Source organism: Prionailurus bengalensis, chromosome B3 (genome assembly GCF_016509475.1).
Source record: "Prionailurus bengalensis isolate Pbe53 chromosome B3, Fcat_Pben_1.1_paternal_pri, whole genome shotgun sequence".
In the NCBI taxonomy this organism is placed as follows: Eukaryota; Metazoa; Chordata; class Mammalia; order Carnivora; family Felidae; genus Prionailurus; species Prionailurus bengalensis.
This window is the reverse complement of record NC_057355.1, coordinates 33665216-33681139: the sequence shown is the minus strand read 5'-3', so window position 1 is coordinate 33681139 and position 15924 is coordinate 33665216. Positions and strand designations below refer to the sequence as shown.

Sequence of the window (15924 nt, the reverse complement as noted above, 5' to 3'; positions counted from 1 at the left end):
TTTTTTAAATGTTTATTTTTATTTTTGAGAGAGAGAGAGCGAGAGAGCAAGCACACAAGCAGGGGAGGGGCAGAGAGAGACACACACAGAATCCGAAGCAGACTCCAGGCCCTGAGCTGTCAGTGCAGAGCCTGACGAGGGACTCGAACTCACAAACTGTGAGATTATGACCTGAGCCGAAATCAGATGTTTACCTGACTTAGCCACCCAGGTGCCCCCCCCCCCCAGTATTTCTAGGGTTAAATGAAAAGGAGAGGCCTGTGTGTTTTCAGCATCATTTTTCAGTTCCTGGATGTTATATGTTTTGTCATCCAAATTTTGTCTCCTTTACTAATGATTTCCATAAGCCAGTTTTTCCCAGAGTATGTCTTTTGCTAGCAGCTTCCCAGCAGCTTTTTCTTCTTCTCAGTATCCCATGGTGGGGGCCTGGCTTTTCATTCCCCCACTGGAGGACCTCTGCGAGGTCAGCATGGGGCCCAGGAGCAGGGCCTGCCTCTGCCAGTGCCTCCGCTGGTTCACTGGCTGCTGTGGTGGAATGTTACAGTATACATCGTCCACGTGTTTTTCCAAAACTGCATTCACATCAGTCCAATTGTTTTATCAGAGATTGAGTCCTTAACCAGCTTGCGCCAGTTCCACAATGAAGGGCATCAGTGCAAGAGCAGAGCTCCAGGCTTCTGCAGGGAGGGACTGGGAGCCTAAATAGCCCCCATACTCTGGTTTCTGCAGCAACTCCACATTGTGTTGGGTTGGTGTTGGAGACTCAAGATCCACTGGCTTGAGCTATGCTCCTCCTGGACCCTGCAGGCTCTGGGGCAGTGGCTGCCAAATAGGCAGGGGACCCCAAATTGCTTTTTATTTTATTTTATTTTATTTCATTTATTTTATTTTTTCCAAATTGCTTTTTAAAGTGGGGGAAGTGGCAATATACCCAGTCACCAGTGATGCATGAATAATGTTTTGTCATATGCATCCGGGCCCTAGCAAGTTCCCAGCAGGCCAAGAACATCCTGCCTTTTGTCCAGTACTGCCCAACCTGTTCCTTCAACAGCTGGAGGGTTGCATCATTTGCCAATCAGACACTGTTCACAAAATGACTCTTGATCTTGGGGTCATGAGTTTGAGCCCCACATTGGGTGTAGAGATTACTAAAAAATAAAATAAACTTAAAAAAAAAAAAAAACAGGGGCGCCTGGGTGGCTCAGTCGGTTGAGTGTCCAACTTTGGCTCAGGTCATCATCTTGTGGTTCATGAGTTGGAGCCCCACATCGGGCTCGCTGCTGTCAGCCTGTCAGCTTGTCAGCACAGAGCCCGCTTCAGATCCTCTGTCTTCCTCTCTCTGCCCTTCCCCTACTCACACTCTCTCTCCCTCAAAAAATGAATAAAACATTTAAAAAATGCTTTATAAAAAAATAAATAATAATAGTATTTACTGAGCACGTATGAAGGCACTGTGCTAAGAGCTTTATGCATATCATCTCATTTAATCCTCACAAAAATTCTAATGAGGCAGGAATGAATATTAACCCAGTTTTAGAGATTAAGAAACTGATGTTCAGTGAGGTTAAGGAAACTGCCCCAAGTAACCTAACCATGAGTATTGGAACTACTTAAGTAAGTGCTAGAATGGGGACCGAAAGGTAGGCCTGTGTATTCAATGCCTATGTCTAGCTCCCTAGGCCTGAGTGCGCATCTAACAGTCATGCTGTACAGCCAGTTTGCTGCAAATGGAAAAGTCTTTCCTATAATCACTCCAGTGGCACTAGCGTATTACAGCAATTGAGACTTCACAATATAATTGCATAGCATAGCCTAAAGGACTCTTTGTGATCTAGCTCTTGCTGATATCTGCACCCTTCAACCCTCACCTTTGAGTTTGTACCTAGTAGAACCACATTGCTTCTAATGTCCCAAGAACCTCATGCTGTCCATGGTTTCCTGCCTTGAGACATATCATTCTCTTTGCCTCAGTGCCCTATCACCTCTATCACCTGGAATATTCCTTAGCTGGAAATCCAATTAATACATCACCTCTTCCAATAAATCTTTCCTAAATTTCCCCTGAAAATGTTAACCATTCTGTCCTCTGTACCAACCTCTGTCCTTTATTTAAAAATATATTGTTCATTTATTCATTTAACATTAAATACTATTCTTTCCAGGTGCTAGGCTAAGTTCTGGTAGACAGAGAGTCAAATAACACTTTTGGAGAGGGAGGGCTTCATGCTAAAGCATGGACATAAACAAGCTAACTGCCAGGTGTTCCCACCAGCTAACAAAGTATAGGTTTCGACAGGCTTGGGCGGGCGAGGAGAGGGTATGCTGGGAGAAATGGGTGATAGGGCATTCTAATTCAGCCCAAATTTAGGAATCGGAGTTTATCTGTTCATGGAAAACAAGAGCTGGCAATACAGCTGGTCATTTATTTGAATAAATGTCCATAATGTGGAACAGGATGGTGTCTGTTCAGCATCTTGGACTGCTTTTGAGCCCTTGTGAGGAGTTAGGAGCAACACTGAGAGAATTATTTGAAAAGAAGACTTTGAGCTACTCTGGGCACAAGCTGTGCTGGCTGTGGAAACAGGGAAAGGCTATTCTTGCTTTCACATAGAACCCAACACTGCTGCAGTATTGAGAATGGTAGCTTTCAGCACGCAGGCTGGTAGCCCCCTGCGCTGGGGATGCTGGCATTTTCACAGTGGGCCCTGTCAGCACTGGCAGTGGCAGGACCGTAGCACCCTTGAATGGCTTCATGAGAAGGCATTGAAGAGAAGGTACTCGAGCAAGAAAGGAAGAAAAGGTGGGGGGTGGGGTGGGGAGGGGAATACTGCATGATGATCTATGGCTGACAGACTGGTTCGTGAGCCTAATGAGACACACCCAGGGCCTTCCACTTAGTGTTGGGGCAAGACCATGAATGCCAGGCTACTTGTAATCTTGAATTCTAACCACAAGCTATGGAGTCCCGAAGACACCTGAGTTAACTTTTTTATTGGCTATTAGGGAACTGTGTCTTATTCATCTTTATATCCCAGGACCTAAGACAAAGCCTGACACACAGCAACTGCTGACAAAATATTTGTGGATTTATTTAATGAAGGAGTTGAAAGGGTCAGAGAAGGGAGAGGTGGGAGCATCACATATGCATGCACTTGATTAAAATGTGATGATTTGTTCCTGATCTGATTAGACCCAGAATATCAAACGGACATGGAATCTGTGCCATGGGTTCTGGCCTGTTTTGATGCTGCCAGCACATGTGGGAGGTGCTGAGACAAATTCCGTGGCAGTTACAAAGCGAACTGGCTGCCAAGATGGAGAGCAGGGAACAAATGGCCTTGACCTTCTATAATCCTAAGGTTCCCAAAATTAAGGGGAACCGGCACTACCAAAGGGTGAGGAGGTACCTAATTGTAGGTCAGATGGGAGGAAGAAGACTTACTTAAAGGTGGGTCTAGATAGAGTATCCTAAAGAAAGAGAAAAGATCACCCTGGGTAGGGATAGACAGCCACAGATCAAGCCCACATGGAGACACTTAAGGTAGAGATGAGTAGGAGCCCCTGGGGATCAATGATTATCTTTTTGGGTAGGCAATATTTCCCTCATCCTTGTAGCCTACCCTCCCCGTCAACAAATATCCGAATGCCTCAATGCCACCCCAGAGGCGGCAGCAGCATGTGAATCAGACACACATCTACATCCGAACGTTCTGTGGCAGCCTGTGTGGTTTTGGTTTCCTAATGGTGATCTGCATGTCCCCACTGAACTGGGTGAGGTTCCTGGTGACCAAGAATGGCTTTGAGCTCTACGCAGGACTCTGGATCACATGCAACTATGAGCTGTGCTGGAGCCACACACCCAAACCACCCTGTGAGTTCCACCAAATTAAACACCACAGGCCCCACAGTTCCAGAGCTTTCTGCCATGTTGGCCCTTCATCTTTCCTCCTCCAAGATCTCTTTGCCCTCACCTCTCCAAGTCCAGGATGGATTTCAGCCAAATTGTGAATGTAGCCATCCTTTTCTTTGGTGTTCTCAGTGTAACCTTTCCCAACTCAGTAGTTGATACTCTCTTTACTTTCTGGGAAGAACCCATTGGGCCTTTATAAGCTGTCCCTGTGAAGCAGTATGGTTGGTATTCTAACATCACTTGCAGAAATAGATGTAATTGATCATAACCGGGAAACAAAGCAAGGTGTCTCAGCCTCCATCAGATTTAACTTTTAAGGTCAGTGTGTTCTTCTGCCAACAGTAGAAGAGAATGTAAATGCATGTCAGCTAAGGGTGTATAACAAATGCTAGCTATTTAGAGTAAATTATTAATGTCAAATTTTATGTGAACTTAAGCAGATCTGAAAATGCAATATAAAACATTGAAAAATAAGTTTCTAGGGCTAGAAGATACCATGTGCATGAGTTTTTCAATCAGAAGCAACACTTAGAGGAAAGACAGAACTACATGAAACAGTTTTCCCATTATCCACAAGAGATAGAGATAAGCAGAGGCTCCAGATGCTGGATGTGGGGTTGGAGGGGTTGCACCTAGGCTCAGACCTGAGCTGGAGCATCTATGACATGTGGAACTCAAGGGCAGGACCCAAACACAAGATCTTGAGAAGGAACTAAAATCAAAGGCAGGCAGACAATTCAAGTGCACCTTCAACTTAAAAGAAAAACTAAAGAAAATATTTGCAACAAATATGAAAGATAAAAGGCTAATGGCCTTAATATTTTAAAATGTATATTATTAATAAAAAGGCAAATACTCAAATAAATTCTTTTTTTTAATTTTTAAAATATTTTATTTATTTTTGATAGAGAGAGACAGAGCACAAGTGGGGGAGGGGCAGAGAGAGAGGAGACACAGAATCCGAAGCAGGCTCCAGGCTCTGAGCTGTCAGCACAGAGCCCGATGCGGGGCTCGAACCTATGAACCATGAGTTCATGACCTGAGCTGAAGTTGGTTGCCCAATCAACTGAGCCACCCAGGCGCCCCTCAAATAAATTCTTGATAACCAGACAATTCACAGAACAAAAACTAAAAATGTTTAGTAAACATAGGTAAAACTATTTTAACCATAATAAATCATTAAAGAAAGGCAAATCAAATGAACAGTAAGATAAGATTTTTCAAACGCGACATTAGCAGAGATTTTTAAATGATGATACACAATGCTGGACACTCTCATATACACTGGGGACCATGTAAATGGCTATAACCAAAGCAATATGATTATGTGTATCCAGAGATTTACACTCACAAATTCCATTTCAAGAGAAATGGAGTAAAAGATACAGGCATAAAAATTAAACTGCAATATTTATGTAATCATGCCCAGGTTAAAATTTAGGACTTGAAGATTATTAAAATTTTAATGAATGAGAGTCTTGGAATTTTGTCACTTACAGTAGCAAATAGTTTATTTCTCAGAACCTGGATATTACCTATGAGGCCAACTGTTAATGATTTAGAGGTGGTCAACTGAGTCCTTTAAGTACACAATTTTAAGTCAAGTATCTATCCTGTTTGCAACGTTAACTAAGTTCTAATTCTAGGATCAGTAAGTAGTCCGCAGTTCTCATAATGAATTTCCCAAACGTCATGAGTGTGTTCAGCTCTCACTAATCTGTTATGTTATTACTGCCCAAAACACTATTGTCCAAATTCAAGAACTTTAAACTTTTACCTACTAATTGCAAGAATTTAGCCCCCTTTCCCATGGAAAGGTGTTTTCAGGATGATCCCAGTCAATGATTCTTGACTTCAGAGCACCATCAGGTAGGATATAAAAGCTACCAAGACTGGAAAGAATACTACCCTACTGGAAAGCAGTAATGTCATTTCTGTGAGTTTCATGGGGACTCTCTAAGATGGGCTCAAGAATGTGTGTGTTCATGTTCCTCTGTTGTGGAGTTACATTAGGCCATTGTGCCTCTGCCTCTGATTTCACCTGGTTCTAGATGATTGATAGCCTCTCTGCTGTAGCAGTTGCTAACAGAATGGAGAAGGGGTGGGGAGTAGGGGACACCATCCTTCACTTTTATTCTAGGTCTCAAGTGTGGAACAGACCCTTCTGTTAACTCCCCTGTAGCATAGGTGAGATCAAACCATAATATAAAGGAATGTTTTGCCATAGAGAGTAGGTTGGACCATTTGGAAGACTGTGGAGAAAGAAGATTAGGTCTTTTAGTCAAAGCAGTGGACCCTCCGGAGCCAGGGCCTGAGAACCATTGCACAATAAACAAGGCCAAGCTGTGTGAGGAACCTAAATCCTAAGTTGATTTCACAGCCTCCTCTCCCAGGTGCTAGGTCTCCATCTTTTCCATTCCAAAACCACCTTCTTTTCCATGAGGCTGGGGAAGTTTTGTCTTGGCCTTATGTGACTGGAATAAAAATTTTGTCTTGGCCTTATGGCAACAACATGGAGGTTTAGATCTGACTAAATAAGTGGGCTGACTCCTCAGCAGCACCTTCTTCATTCTCAAAATCCATAGCCACACCCCACCTGCACTCAGTCTGGCTCCTTCATAGTTAAAAGGAGCTAGCCCTTTTGGAGCACTGTCTCCCTATTCTGGCTTTGATTTTTGCTGAAGGACCCAGGGTGCAGTAAGAGGAATCCCACCCCCAAATCTCTTTGGCACAGCTGAGTACTAGGTGCTTAGCTTTTCCTATGGCTGGCTTCTCTCCTATGCTTCTTTCTTCTCACGTCATCTTGGCTTCCCCATTGATTCCTTCCAGAGTGTCAACAGCTGTAAAGGAAAAGAGAATCTAGTGTTAACTAAGCTTATTTGTTCACAAGAGCAAGGTGGCTTATAGCCCTGGCCCTCTCACTTTCCAAAACCTCCTGGACCAAGTTTTACTTTCATAACAATAGAAGGAGATCTTGCCCAGCCCGAACTACTGAATGGTGAGTGTTCCCAATTCACTGAGAATCATTACTGCTTTCCAGTATGGTAGTATCCCTTCCAGTCTTGGTAGCTTTTATGTCTTACCTGATGGTGCTCTGAAGTACAGAATCACTGACTGGGATTATCCTGAGAACACCAGCAAGGATCTTATCAAGCTTTTCGCGTGATGTGGGCTTCTTCCTCTCCAAATTGAGAATGACATCCCCTCTCTTCCCAGGGCATTAGCTTCATTGCCTTTAGCAAACTGGGAGGTTTGCCTTGCTATTCCTGCAACCTACGGCCATAAAAGAATATTACTAAGGAAATCTTCAGCAGTGTTTTGATACATGTCACCTACGTGGGTGTTCCTTATATCTAGGGCACTTCTCTTTCCCTGGACCAAAACTTCTTACTGACAAGTAGGGCCTTTTGTAACTTAGGTCCTAAGATCTTTGAAACTTTGACAAGTAAGCTGCTGTAAAAACTGATGTTTAAAAGCTGAAATAGCTTTTGGTTTTATAGGAGATGGAGACTTGAATTCAGCTTTAGGATGTTTGTTTTGTTTTGTTCAATGAATTAGGAAAAAAACTATGAAGTTAACCAAATGTGCAGCCATTTTATACTATGGAGTTAAGTGTTTAGTTTGGTCAGATAATTAGTTGTATATAATTATTACTAGTAGACTTGCTTCCTTTTGGGGTGAGATTATTCTATGCTGCAAATCTTCAGTTGTTCCTTTGGAGTTGTGAGTGATCTTGTTCATGTGGTTTCAGGAGATAAGGAGCCAAAATGGAGAAGATTGTAAGAAAAACATGAAGTCAATTCTTCCTCTCATGGTGGAGGAAAGGCTGGGCTGTAACATATCTTAGACAGAACTTACACCGAGTATCTTAGTGCACTTTTGTGTTTTAATGATCAGATTTCATTTGAACTAGTATAAGCTATAGAGTGAACTTATTTATTCAGAAGAATCTCATAGACTCCCAAAGGCAGGAAGTTTGCTGTACCTTAGGAAATTCCAGACAAGACTGGGGTCTCTGATGAAGAAAATCAAGCCTGCCAGTCACTCAGTCTCTCTAGAGCTGCATTGTCACTCATCTTAGTTTACACTTTGTTTTATCACTACAGCTCAGTTTCTCTTGTTAGTGTACAAATCCTAAAAAGTGAGATCCCAGTCTAGCTTTGTATCTTCTTGGCTCAAACAAGCAAAAGAGGAAATTAACATGAATCAGTCTCAAATCCAAATTTCCAAGCATAAGAATCAAATTAGTCCAATATGGGTCAGAGCCCATTCCTTGGTCCAATTAGCTATAGTCATATAGGCAAGGGCTGCTAGGTCTAGTTGGGGGCAGTGGGCTAAATACCATGAACGATGCCTATCACGCTGGGCTTCATGAAACTCAATGTAGGCTGATGGTTCTTACTGGCTACATATCCTGCTAGTTCTGAAACCCAGGTTTCAGAAAATGTGTTGCTTTGGGGTCATCATGTTTTAATGTGGCTAATTTGTTTGGGCCACAGAACAACTCACCTCTGTGGGTAGGGGTGTGGTTTCTTTTCATGGACTTTCCTATTATTGATGATGTAAGTGGTGAGTTCTAGAGAACGAAGTAAAACTTAAGAGTCAAATCTTAAATTGGGATAAGCTTTAACATATTTTCTTCTCTCTGGGTTACCTGGAAGCCGGACTGTGATTCTCAGACATAAAAGTTCTGAGAGAACTTTTAGTGGTAAAGCCCATCTGGCTTAAGAAAGGAAAAAAGCTAGACAAGGAGGCACCCCCTAAAGGATACTGAAGACATTGCAGGGTCTGCAGTATCTCAGAAGAACTATATTTACTCGCAATTGTGTGTTATCCTCTATTTCTTTTTTTTCCCAAGTTTTTATTTAAATTCCAGTTAGTTAAAATACATCATAATATTAGTTTCAGGTGTACAATCTAGTGATTCGTCACTTCCATACATCACCCGGTGTTCATCACAACAAGAGCACTCCTTAATCCCCGTCACCTATTTAATCCATCGCCCAACTACCTCCTCTCTGGTAACCATCCATTTATTCTCCATAGTTAAGAGTCTATTTCTTCGTTTGCCTCTTCGCTTCTCTTTTCTTGTTTGTTTTGTCTCTTAAATTCCACATGTGAGTGAAATCATATGGTATTTTTCTTTCTCTGACTAATTTCACTTAACATAATACTCTCTAGCTCCATCCATGTCATTGCAAATGGCAAGATTTCATTCCTTGTTATGGCTAAGTAATATTCTGCTGTGTGTGTGTGTGTGTGTGTGTGTGTATGCATACATACATACCACATCTTCTTTATTCATTCATCAATCGATAGATACTTGACACTTGGGCGGTTTTCATAATTTGGCTATTGTAGGTAACGCTGCTATAAACATCAGGTGCATGTATCTTAAAACATTGCTGTGGGAGTTAAGGGAAGGATCTGCTTGATATTAGGGAGATGTTAGGAAAAAGTAATGTTTAGCATGCCCCTTCTCTCTTACCAACATCCAATCTGCAGAGAGCAGAGATCTTGAGCCAGGAGATGAAAGAAGTGGCGTTATGGCATTTGGGTAAGGGCTTTGGAACAAAAGGATGTTAGCAGGCCTGTCCCTGAGCAAATGTGACGCAGGACCTTGAGGGACTCTCAGGAAAGAAAAAAAAAAAAGAAAGATATTTTTAGGGATTGAAATTCCTACAATCCCGAAAATTCAGGCTTGAAATCTTACAAGAGAGGAGTTCAAGTAAATGGGACGTCGTTTTGTGGTCAAATGCAAGATAAGGCCTGTACAAGCCAGATCTACTTGGAAGAGAAAAAACAAATAGAAACAAACTACCCGTCCAAAAACAGTTAAGTCATTAAGTAAAATATGTTAATATGATAAGCTCCTTGGTAGCCATTAAAAATGATGTATACAGGGGTGCCTGGGTGCCTCAGTTAAGTAACCAGCTCTCGATTTCAGCTCAGGTCTTGATCTCATGGTTCGTGGGCTTGAGCCTTGCTCTCTCTCTCAAAAATAAATAAATAAACATTTTTAAAAATTAAAAAAAATGAAAATGATGTTTACAACAGGTGATTTGGAGGATAATCTTACCATATAATCTTAAGAAAAAATTCACTTGATATGCAGTATCATATCCACTCAGTACAGAGGGTAGAAAAATACCGGAAAGAAATAACATAAAATGCTAGCAGTAGTAGCTGCCTCTAGGTAGTGGGCTTGCGGCTGATTTTCTTCCTTATATTGAACATGTATTACTTTTATTTATTTAAAAAAATTTTTTAATGTTTATTTATTTTCGAGAGACAGAGCACAAGCAGGGGAGGGGCAGAGAGAGTGGGAGACACAGAATCTGAAGCAGGCTCCAGGCTCTGAGCTGTTAGCACAGAGCCCCAGGCAGGGCTCGAACCCACGAACTGTGAGATCATGACCTGAGCCGAAGTCGTATGCTTAACCGACTGACCCACTCAGATGCCCCCATGTATTACTTTTAGAATTAGAATTAGGAACAAGAAAATGTTTTAATCTGTGTTGTGATGTTAGAGTCATGTCTCCTATAAGCTAGTTTACATCTAGGTTAATGTGTTAACGCACCCAGAACTATTTGTATGTTTAGTTTTATAATGAAGGCTTTGCCTTCACAGTAAATAAATTCCAAGTATCAATGAAAAGCTGGGAAACGGGAACCTGGGTGGCTCAGTCAGTTAAGTGTCTGACTCTTCATTTCAGCTCGGGTCATGATCTCACAGTTCTAGCCCCATGTGGGACTCAGCGCTGATAGCTCAGAGCCTGCTTGGGATTCTCTTTCTCTCTCTCTGCCCTTCCCATGCATGTACTCTCTCTCTCTCTCTCTCTCTCCCTCTCTCTCTCTCTCTCTTTCAAAAATAAATAAATAAACTTGAAAAATTAAAAAGAAAAGCTGGGAAATAAGATCCTTATTTATGCCCTGGACGCCACATAGTAAGCTCTGTTTCATCCTCCCTAGTCCTCACGCCCTTTTCTAAGACTCTATCTGGTTTTCTTAAGAAAACCCTGCTGGACTACCCAGACCCTGCTGGCCCCCTGCTGGACTACCCAAGCCTTTCCTTTCTCATTCTCCTTGGCAGATTACCTTCAATATTCCAGGACTTTCTTCCTCATCTCTATCTTCTCCATACTCGTTGCCCTTGGCTGGCTCATCAGCTCTTGCCTGCCTAGAAGAGGAAGTACGACCACCAACTTCGATCTGAAGGTATCCATACTGAGCTTCATCTCAGGTACAGACCTAGACTGGCAGGGAAATGCCAGGGTAAAACTGTCAAATGAATCAAGTTTCTCTATGGGGCTTTTATTCTCTTTTCTTGTCCCTTTCCTCTTCTTCAGTATCACATCAAGTTGCCAGCTTCCGGCCCTGTCTTACTGCATAAAACACACTTTAACTGACTTATACCAGGGGGAAGGGAGAGGCCCCTTTCTCTTTCCCATATTGGTCAATTTTAATCTTGCTGTGCATATGGCGTGGAGGTAGAAGAAGACTTGGGGGGGGGCGTGGTCAAGGAAGACTGAAGACACTGATGGGTTGTGACATCTTTTCTTTTGGTCCTAGCCATCTCCTTGCTCCTCTGCCTTATCCTGTTTCTGGCACAGGTTTACAGGCATACTAAGGATGCCTTGGAGCCAGATCTCCTATGGGCCTATCATATTAATTGGTGGAGTGACTGCTTATTCACGTTTTCTGGTGAGTCAGTCCCCTGTCTTATGCTAGAAGGATAGCAGAAGAAACCACTTCTTGAAGGCAAGGTAGAATTTAGGAGAAATAGAAGAAATGACTGTTCCTATCTGGAACATTTATACATGGAGAGGCAGAGTGGTATGGCAAAGAAAGTATGGATTTTGAAGTCTGGAAACCTGGATTTAGTAACCTGTTCTACCATTAACTGAGGCAGGCACAGGTTGACTGACTTGCCTAAGATCACACAGAAAGTTGTGGAACTATCATTTGAATCTAGGAGGTTCAAGCTTTGTCTTCACCATGTGAGATAATGCAATGGGAGCACAGGAGGGTAAAGTAACTGTGCTGGGGGAGAGAAGGGTTGGCTTCACTAAGAAGAGGTCTTTAGAACCTCTTCTAAAGCATCACTAAGAATTTTGAAAGCCAAAAGACCATCTGTCTACTGAAACTCACCTCAAATTCTTCTCCTCCTTTAGGGATCATGTCCCTCCTCAACTATATAACTTTCAGATTTCCTCCCCTTGATCAAAATGTCACCGCGAGTCCCACGGAGAAGTCAAGGCTGGGGGTTGGTCCAGTGACCAAAGAATTACCTGCTGAAGATGAAGGGTTAAGGTCTGATATGGAAGCTCCAACTGAGGAAGAGAAAACAGCCCCTGAAGCAGAACCGTGATGGTGATAGGAAAACCCAACTACTGCTTGTTTTAAAAACGGAAGAGAGGCTGAGTTGGAAATGATTGTGTAGATTCTAGGAAACTCTCTTAATGTCATGTCCATGCTATTGAAGGAGATAGCAGTAAAGCTATCTTTTGTGTGCACTGGATCCAAAATATGTATTATAGAAATGTAAAGAAAATAATAAAAATCCACTTAAGAAAAAAAATTTTTAAGTTTATTTATTTTTGAGAGAGAGAGAATGAGAGGGGCAGAGAGACAATCCCAAGCAGGCTCCGCACCATCAGCATGGAGCCTGATGCAGGGCTCGCGATCACTAACTGTGAGATCATGACCTGAGCCAAAGTCAGGCACTTAGCCAACTGAGCCATCCAGGCTCCCCAAGAAAAAATTTCTTTTTTTTTTCCAACTTTTAAAATTTATTTTTGGGACAGAGAGAGACAGAGCATGAACGGGGGAGGGGCAGAGAGAGAGGGAGACACAGAATCGGAAACAGGCTCCAGGCTCTGAGCCATCAGCCCAGAGCCTGACGCGGGGCTCGAACTCACGGACTGCGAGATCATGACCTGGCTGAAGTCGGACGCTTAACCGACTGCGCCACCCAGGCGCACCAGAAAAAATTTCTAAGATAAAACATCTGTGGTTAGAATCACGAATGAAAGAAACTAGCAGTAGGTGCAGTGTGTGGATTAGAGATGTCTTTGGGCATCAGGGATCTTACAGAGCAGAATGACCCATAGAGAAAGATGTCATCTAGAGGAAGATGTCATCTAGAGAAAGATATCATCTAATTCTGCTTGAAAATTTCTTTTCTTTATTATATGTGGCCTATACTGTTGAATCTGAATTGCGGATCATTGCCAGCAATGGAATAAACATCAGTAGACATAATACTTATCATCCATAGGTACTGAAAGGTGCTGGGGTGGGAGGTGGGTTCTGGGGAATCCATGAGGTCCAATTTCCTATGAGGACTGGTCATTTGAAACCTTTACAGTCTATTATGTGAACCCACTGCTTCTCCCTAGGCTGAGAGATATCTTAACCAGGCCTCCACAAACTTCTGAAACTGTGCACAAAATTTGTGGATGCCCTTTTCTGTGAAGAGAGCCACAGACTCCATCAGATTTTTGATAGGCCTGTGACTCTTTTGATTCCTGTTACTCAGTTTTGTTTTAATGAGCCAAATGAGGCTAAAGGGCTTTCTTCAGCCTAAGTATATAGATGTGGACCAAGTTAAAAGGTTTTACCCTATAAAACTAAGTAAGGCAATCACATAGGTCTTTCAATAGCTGAAGATCCCTTTCAAACCCAGACCTCATTCCATGCAGAAAGTCCCTGACATTCATTTTGTTCTTTATTCCTTTAGTAGCTGCCACTACTACTCTACTGGTTTAGGTGCATACTTCTCCCCCAACCTGGCAGTGGAATGGACTATAGTGCCCAGCTTGAACCCCTTTCTGCTCTTAAAGATAAGCTTTTGGGTCCTTTTGGTTTAATTTAAAGATTTACTGGTAACTTCTGTAGAAAACAAACATAACAGCATGGAGCAATTATGTAGGGTTTTTTGGGTTGTTGTTGTTGGTTTTTTTTTTTTTTTTTGCCTTTTTAAGATAATTTTATTTGAGTGGTTCTTACAATTCATGTAGTGTTTTTTTTAATGTTTTTATTTACTTATTTATGAGAGAGACAGAGACAGAATGCAAGTGGGTTAGGGGCAGAGAGAGAGGGAGACACAGAATCCGAAGCAGGCTCCAGGCTCTGAGCTGTCAGCACATAGCCCAACGCGGGGCTCGAACTCACGAGCTGTGCGATCATGACCTGAGCCGAAGTCGGCCACTCAACCGACTGAGCCACCCAGGTGCCCCATAATTTATGTAGTTTTTATAATCCTGGTCCCTGATTAGAAATGCCCTAACATTCCCAGATAGTAACTGAAAGCCCATTAGGTTAATACCTTAGCTTTTATTCCTAAGGATAGGAGTTTAGCAGCACGTGCTTATGTGCACCCATCCATACAGACACCCATATACACACACAGACACACACACAGACACAGACACATATATACACACACTTCATTTTGACCCTACCTTAGAAAACTCTCCATGTTGGCGCCTCTTCCTAACAGGTGGCCTTAGTTATGGCAAAATGACTGGTGCCTCCTTACCACAGGGCGCCTCATTTCAGAGGCTCTTCAGGCTATTCCTGAGACTTTGTCTGGTTGTAAGAACACACGTGTATTGAAGTCCAGCTCCTCATCTTCCCACGCCCCTCACACACTAAACATACCCCACACATTGATGAATGAAGGATTCATTGAATTGATAAGCTTTATTTATAATTCAGTTTTACTACTTTAATTGTAAGACTAAACTGACAGTGAGCTAAGTACTGATGACTCTTCAGGAAACGGAAGTTTTAAGTGGGGTAAGAAGAAGGAAGTAGGTCTGAGTGAGAGTGGAAGATGCTAGATCATAAGAAAGTAACCATAAAGGGGCACCTGGCTGGCTCAGTTGGTTAAGCATCTGACTTTGGCTCAGGTCATGATCTCACGGTTTGTGGGTTTGAGCCCTGCATGGGGCTCTGTGCAGACAGCTCAGAGCCTGGAGCCTGCTTCAGATTTTGTGTCTCCCTCTCTCTCTGCCCCTTCCCCGCTCACACTCTGTCTCTCTCTCTCTCTCTCTCTCAAAATTAAATAAACATTAAAAAATTTAAAAAAAACAAAAGAAAGTAACTGTAAAAGCCCTGACTATTAGGAGATAATGGATAGTCATTATAACTAAGTTTTCTACTTTGCTAGCAGAGAATACTCTTATAAGAAACAGGCAACCTGCAGCGCCTGGGTGGCTCAGTCAATTAAGCATCTGACTCCTGATATTGGCTCAGGTTATGATCTCATGGTTTGTGAGTTCCAGCCCTGCATCAGGCTCTGTGTGATGGTGCAGAGCCTGCTTTGGGATTCTCTCTCCCTCTCTCTCTTCCCCTACCCCACTTACTCTCTCTGTCTCAAAATAAATAAATAAACTTAAAAAAATAGAGACAACCTTTCATTGCTCCTTTAGAAGCTGAATGCTCTATTTTCTTCTTTCTCTGTCTTTGCTTGTAGAAAATTCCTTAAAAAGCTTAAGTGGATTTCCAATAAGATAGCTCAGTAAATCACCCTTCCATACCTTCCCTCTGCTCCAAATACATTGCCTGATAGATGAAGCGGAGGGAGAAGGAGAGGGAGAGTGAGGGAGAAGGTGGGACAGGGAGGGAGGGAGAAAGATAGATTGAGAAGTATAGCCAGGTCAAAACAAGACAAGCATTTTCACAGAGCAGAAAAATGACCAAAACACAAGGCCGTAATTTGAGTTAATTTGAGCCATAATGAGCTCTAAGTCCAAAAGTAATATGGAAGTAAACAGTAAGACAACTCCTGTAGGGTGAAAAGAGTTAAAGTGCTTCTCAAGACATGGACTAGAGGTAGGTTCATGACTCTAGCTCAAACTAGGGACTTATGGAAAGCTGCCAAGGACTGACTGGGGCTACAGCTTACTTGGAACCATACACTCAAAGAGGTAAAAGGACACAAACACACCCTTGCTCAATTGAGCAGCCCATTCATTCATTAACTGGCTCTGTAACATTCCCTGACAA

At 42.5% G+C, this 15924-nt stretch overlaps 1 protein-coding gene across 2 annotated transcripts in view; it reads left to right on the top strand.

Annotated features, from left to right (window-relative positions):
* LOC122467576 (transmembrane protein 202-like) overlaps positions 1 to 12531 on the top strand; it is a 29334-nt gene extending 16803 nt beyond the window's left edge. Inside the window, exons 1-5 of one of the 2 annotated variants that reach the window (XM_043553969.1) lie at positions 1434 to 3395; positions 3616 to 3871; positions 11003 to 11152; positions 11482 to 11613; positions 12084 to 12531. In XM_043553969.1, coding sequence (XP_043409904.1) covers positions 3258 to 3395; positions 3616 to 3871; positions 11003 to 11152; positions 11482 to 11613; positions 12084 to 12280 — 873 coding nt within the window. In that variant the 5' untranslated portion in view covers positions 1434 to 3257 and the 3' untranslated portion in view covers positions 12281 to 12531. Of the gene's footprint in view, positions 1 to 1433; positions 3396 to 3615; positions 3872 to 11002; positions 11153 to 11481; positions 11614 to 12083 lie in introns of those variants that run through there. The other variant, XM_043553970.1, reaches the window with a different exon arrangement.
* The last annotated feature ends 3393 nt before the right edge of the window (positions 12532 to 15924 follow it).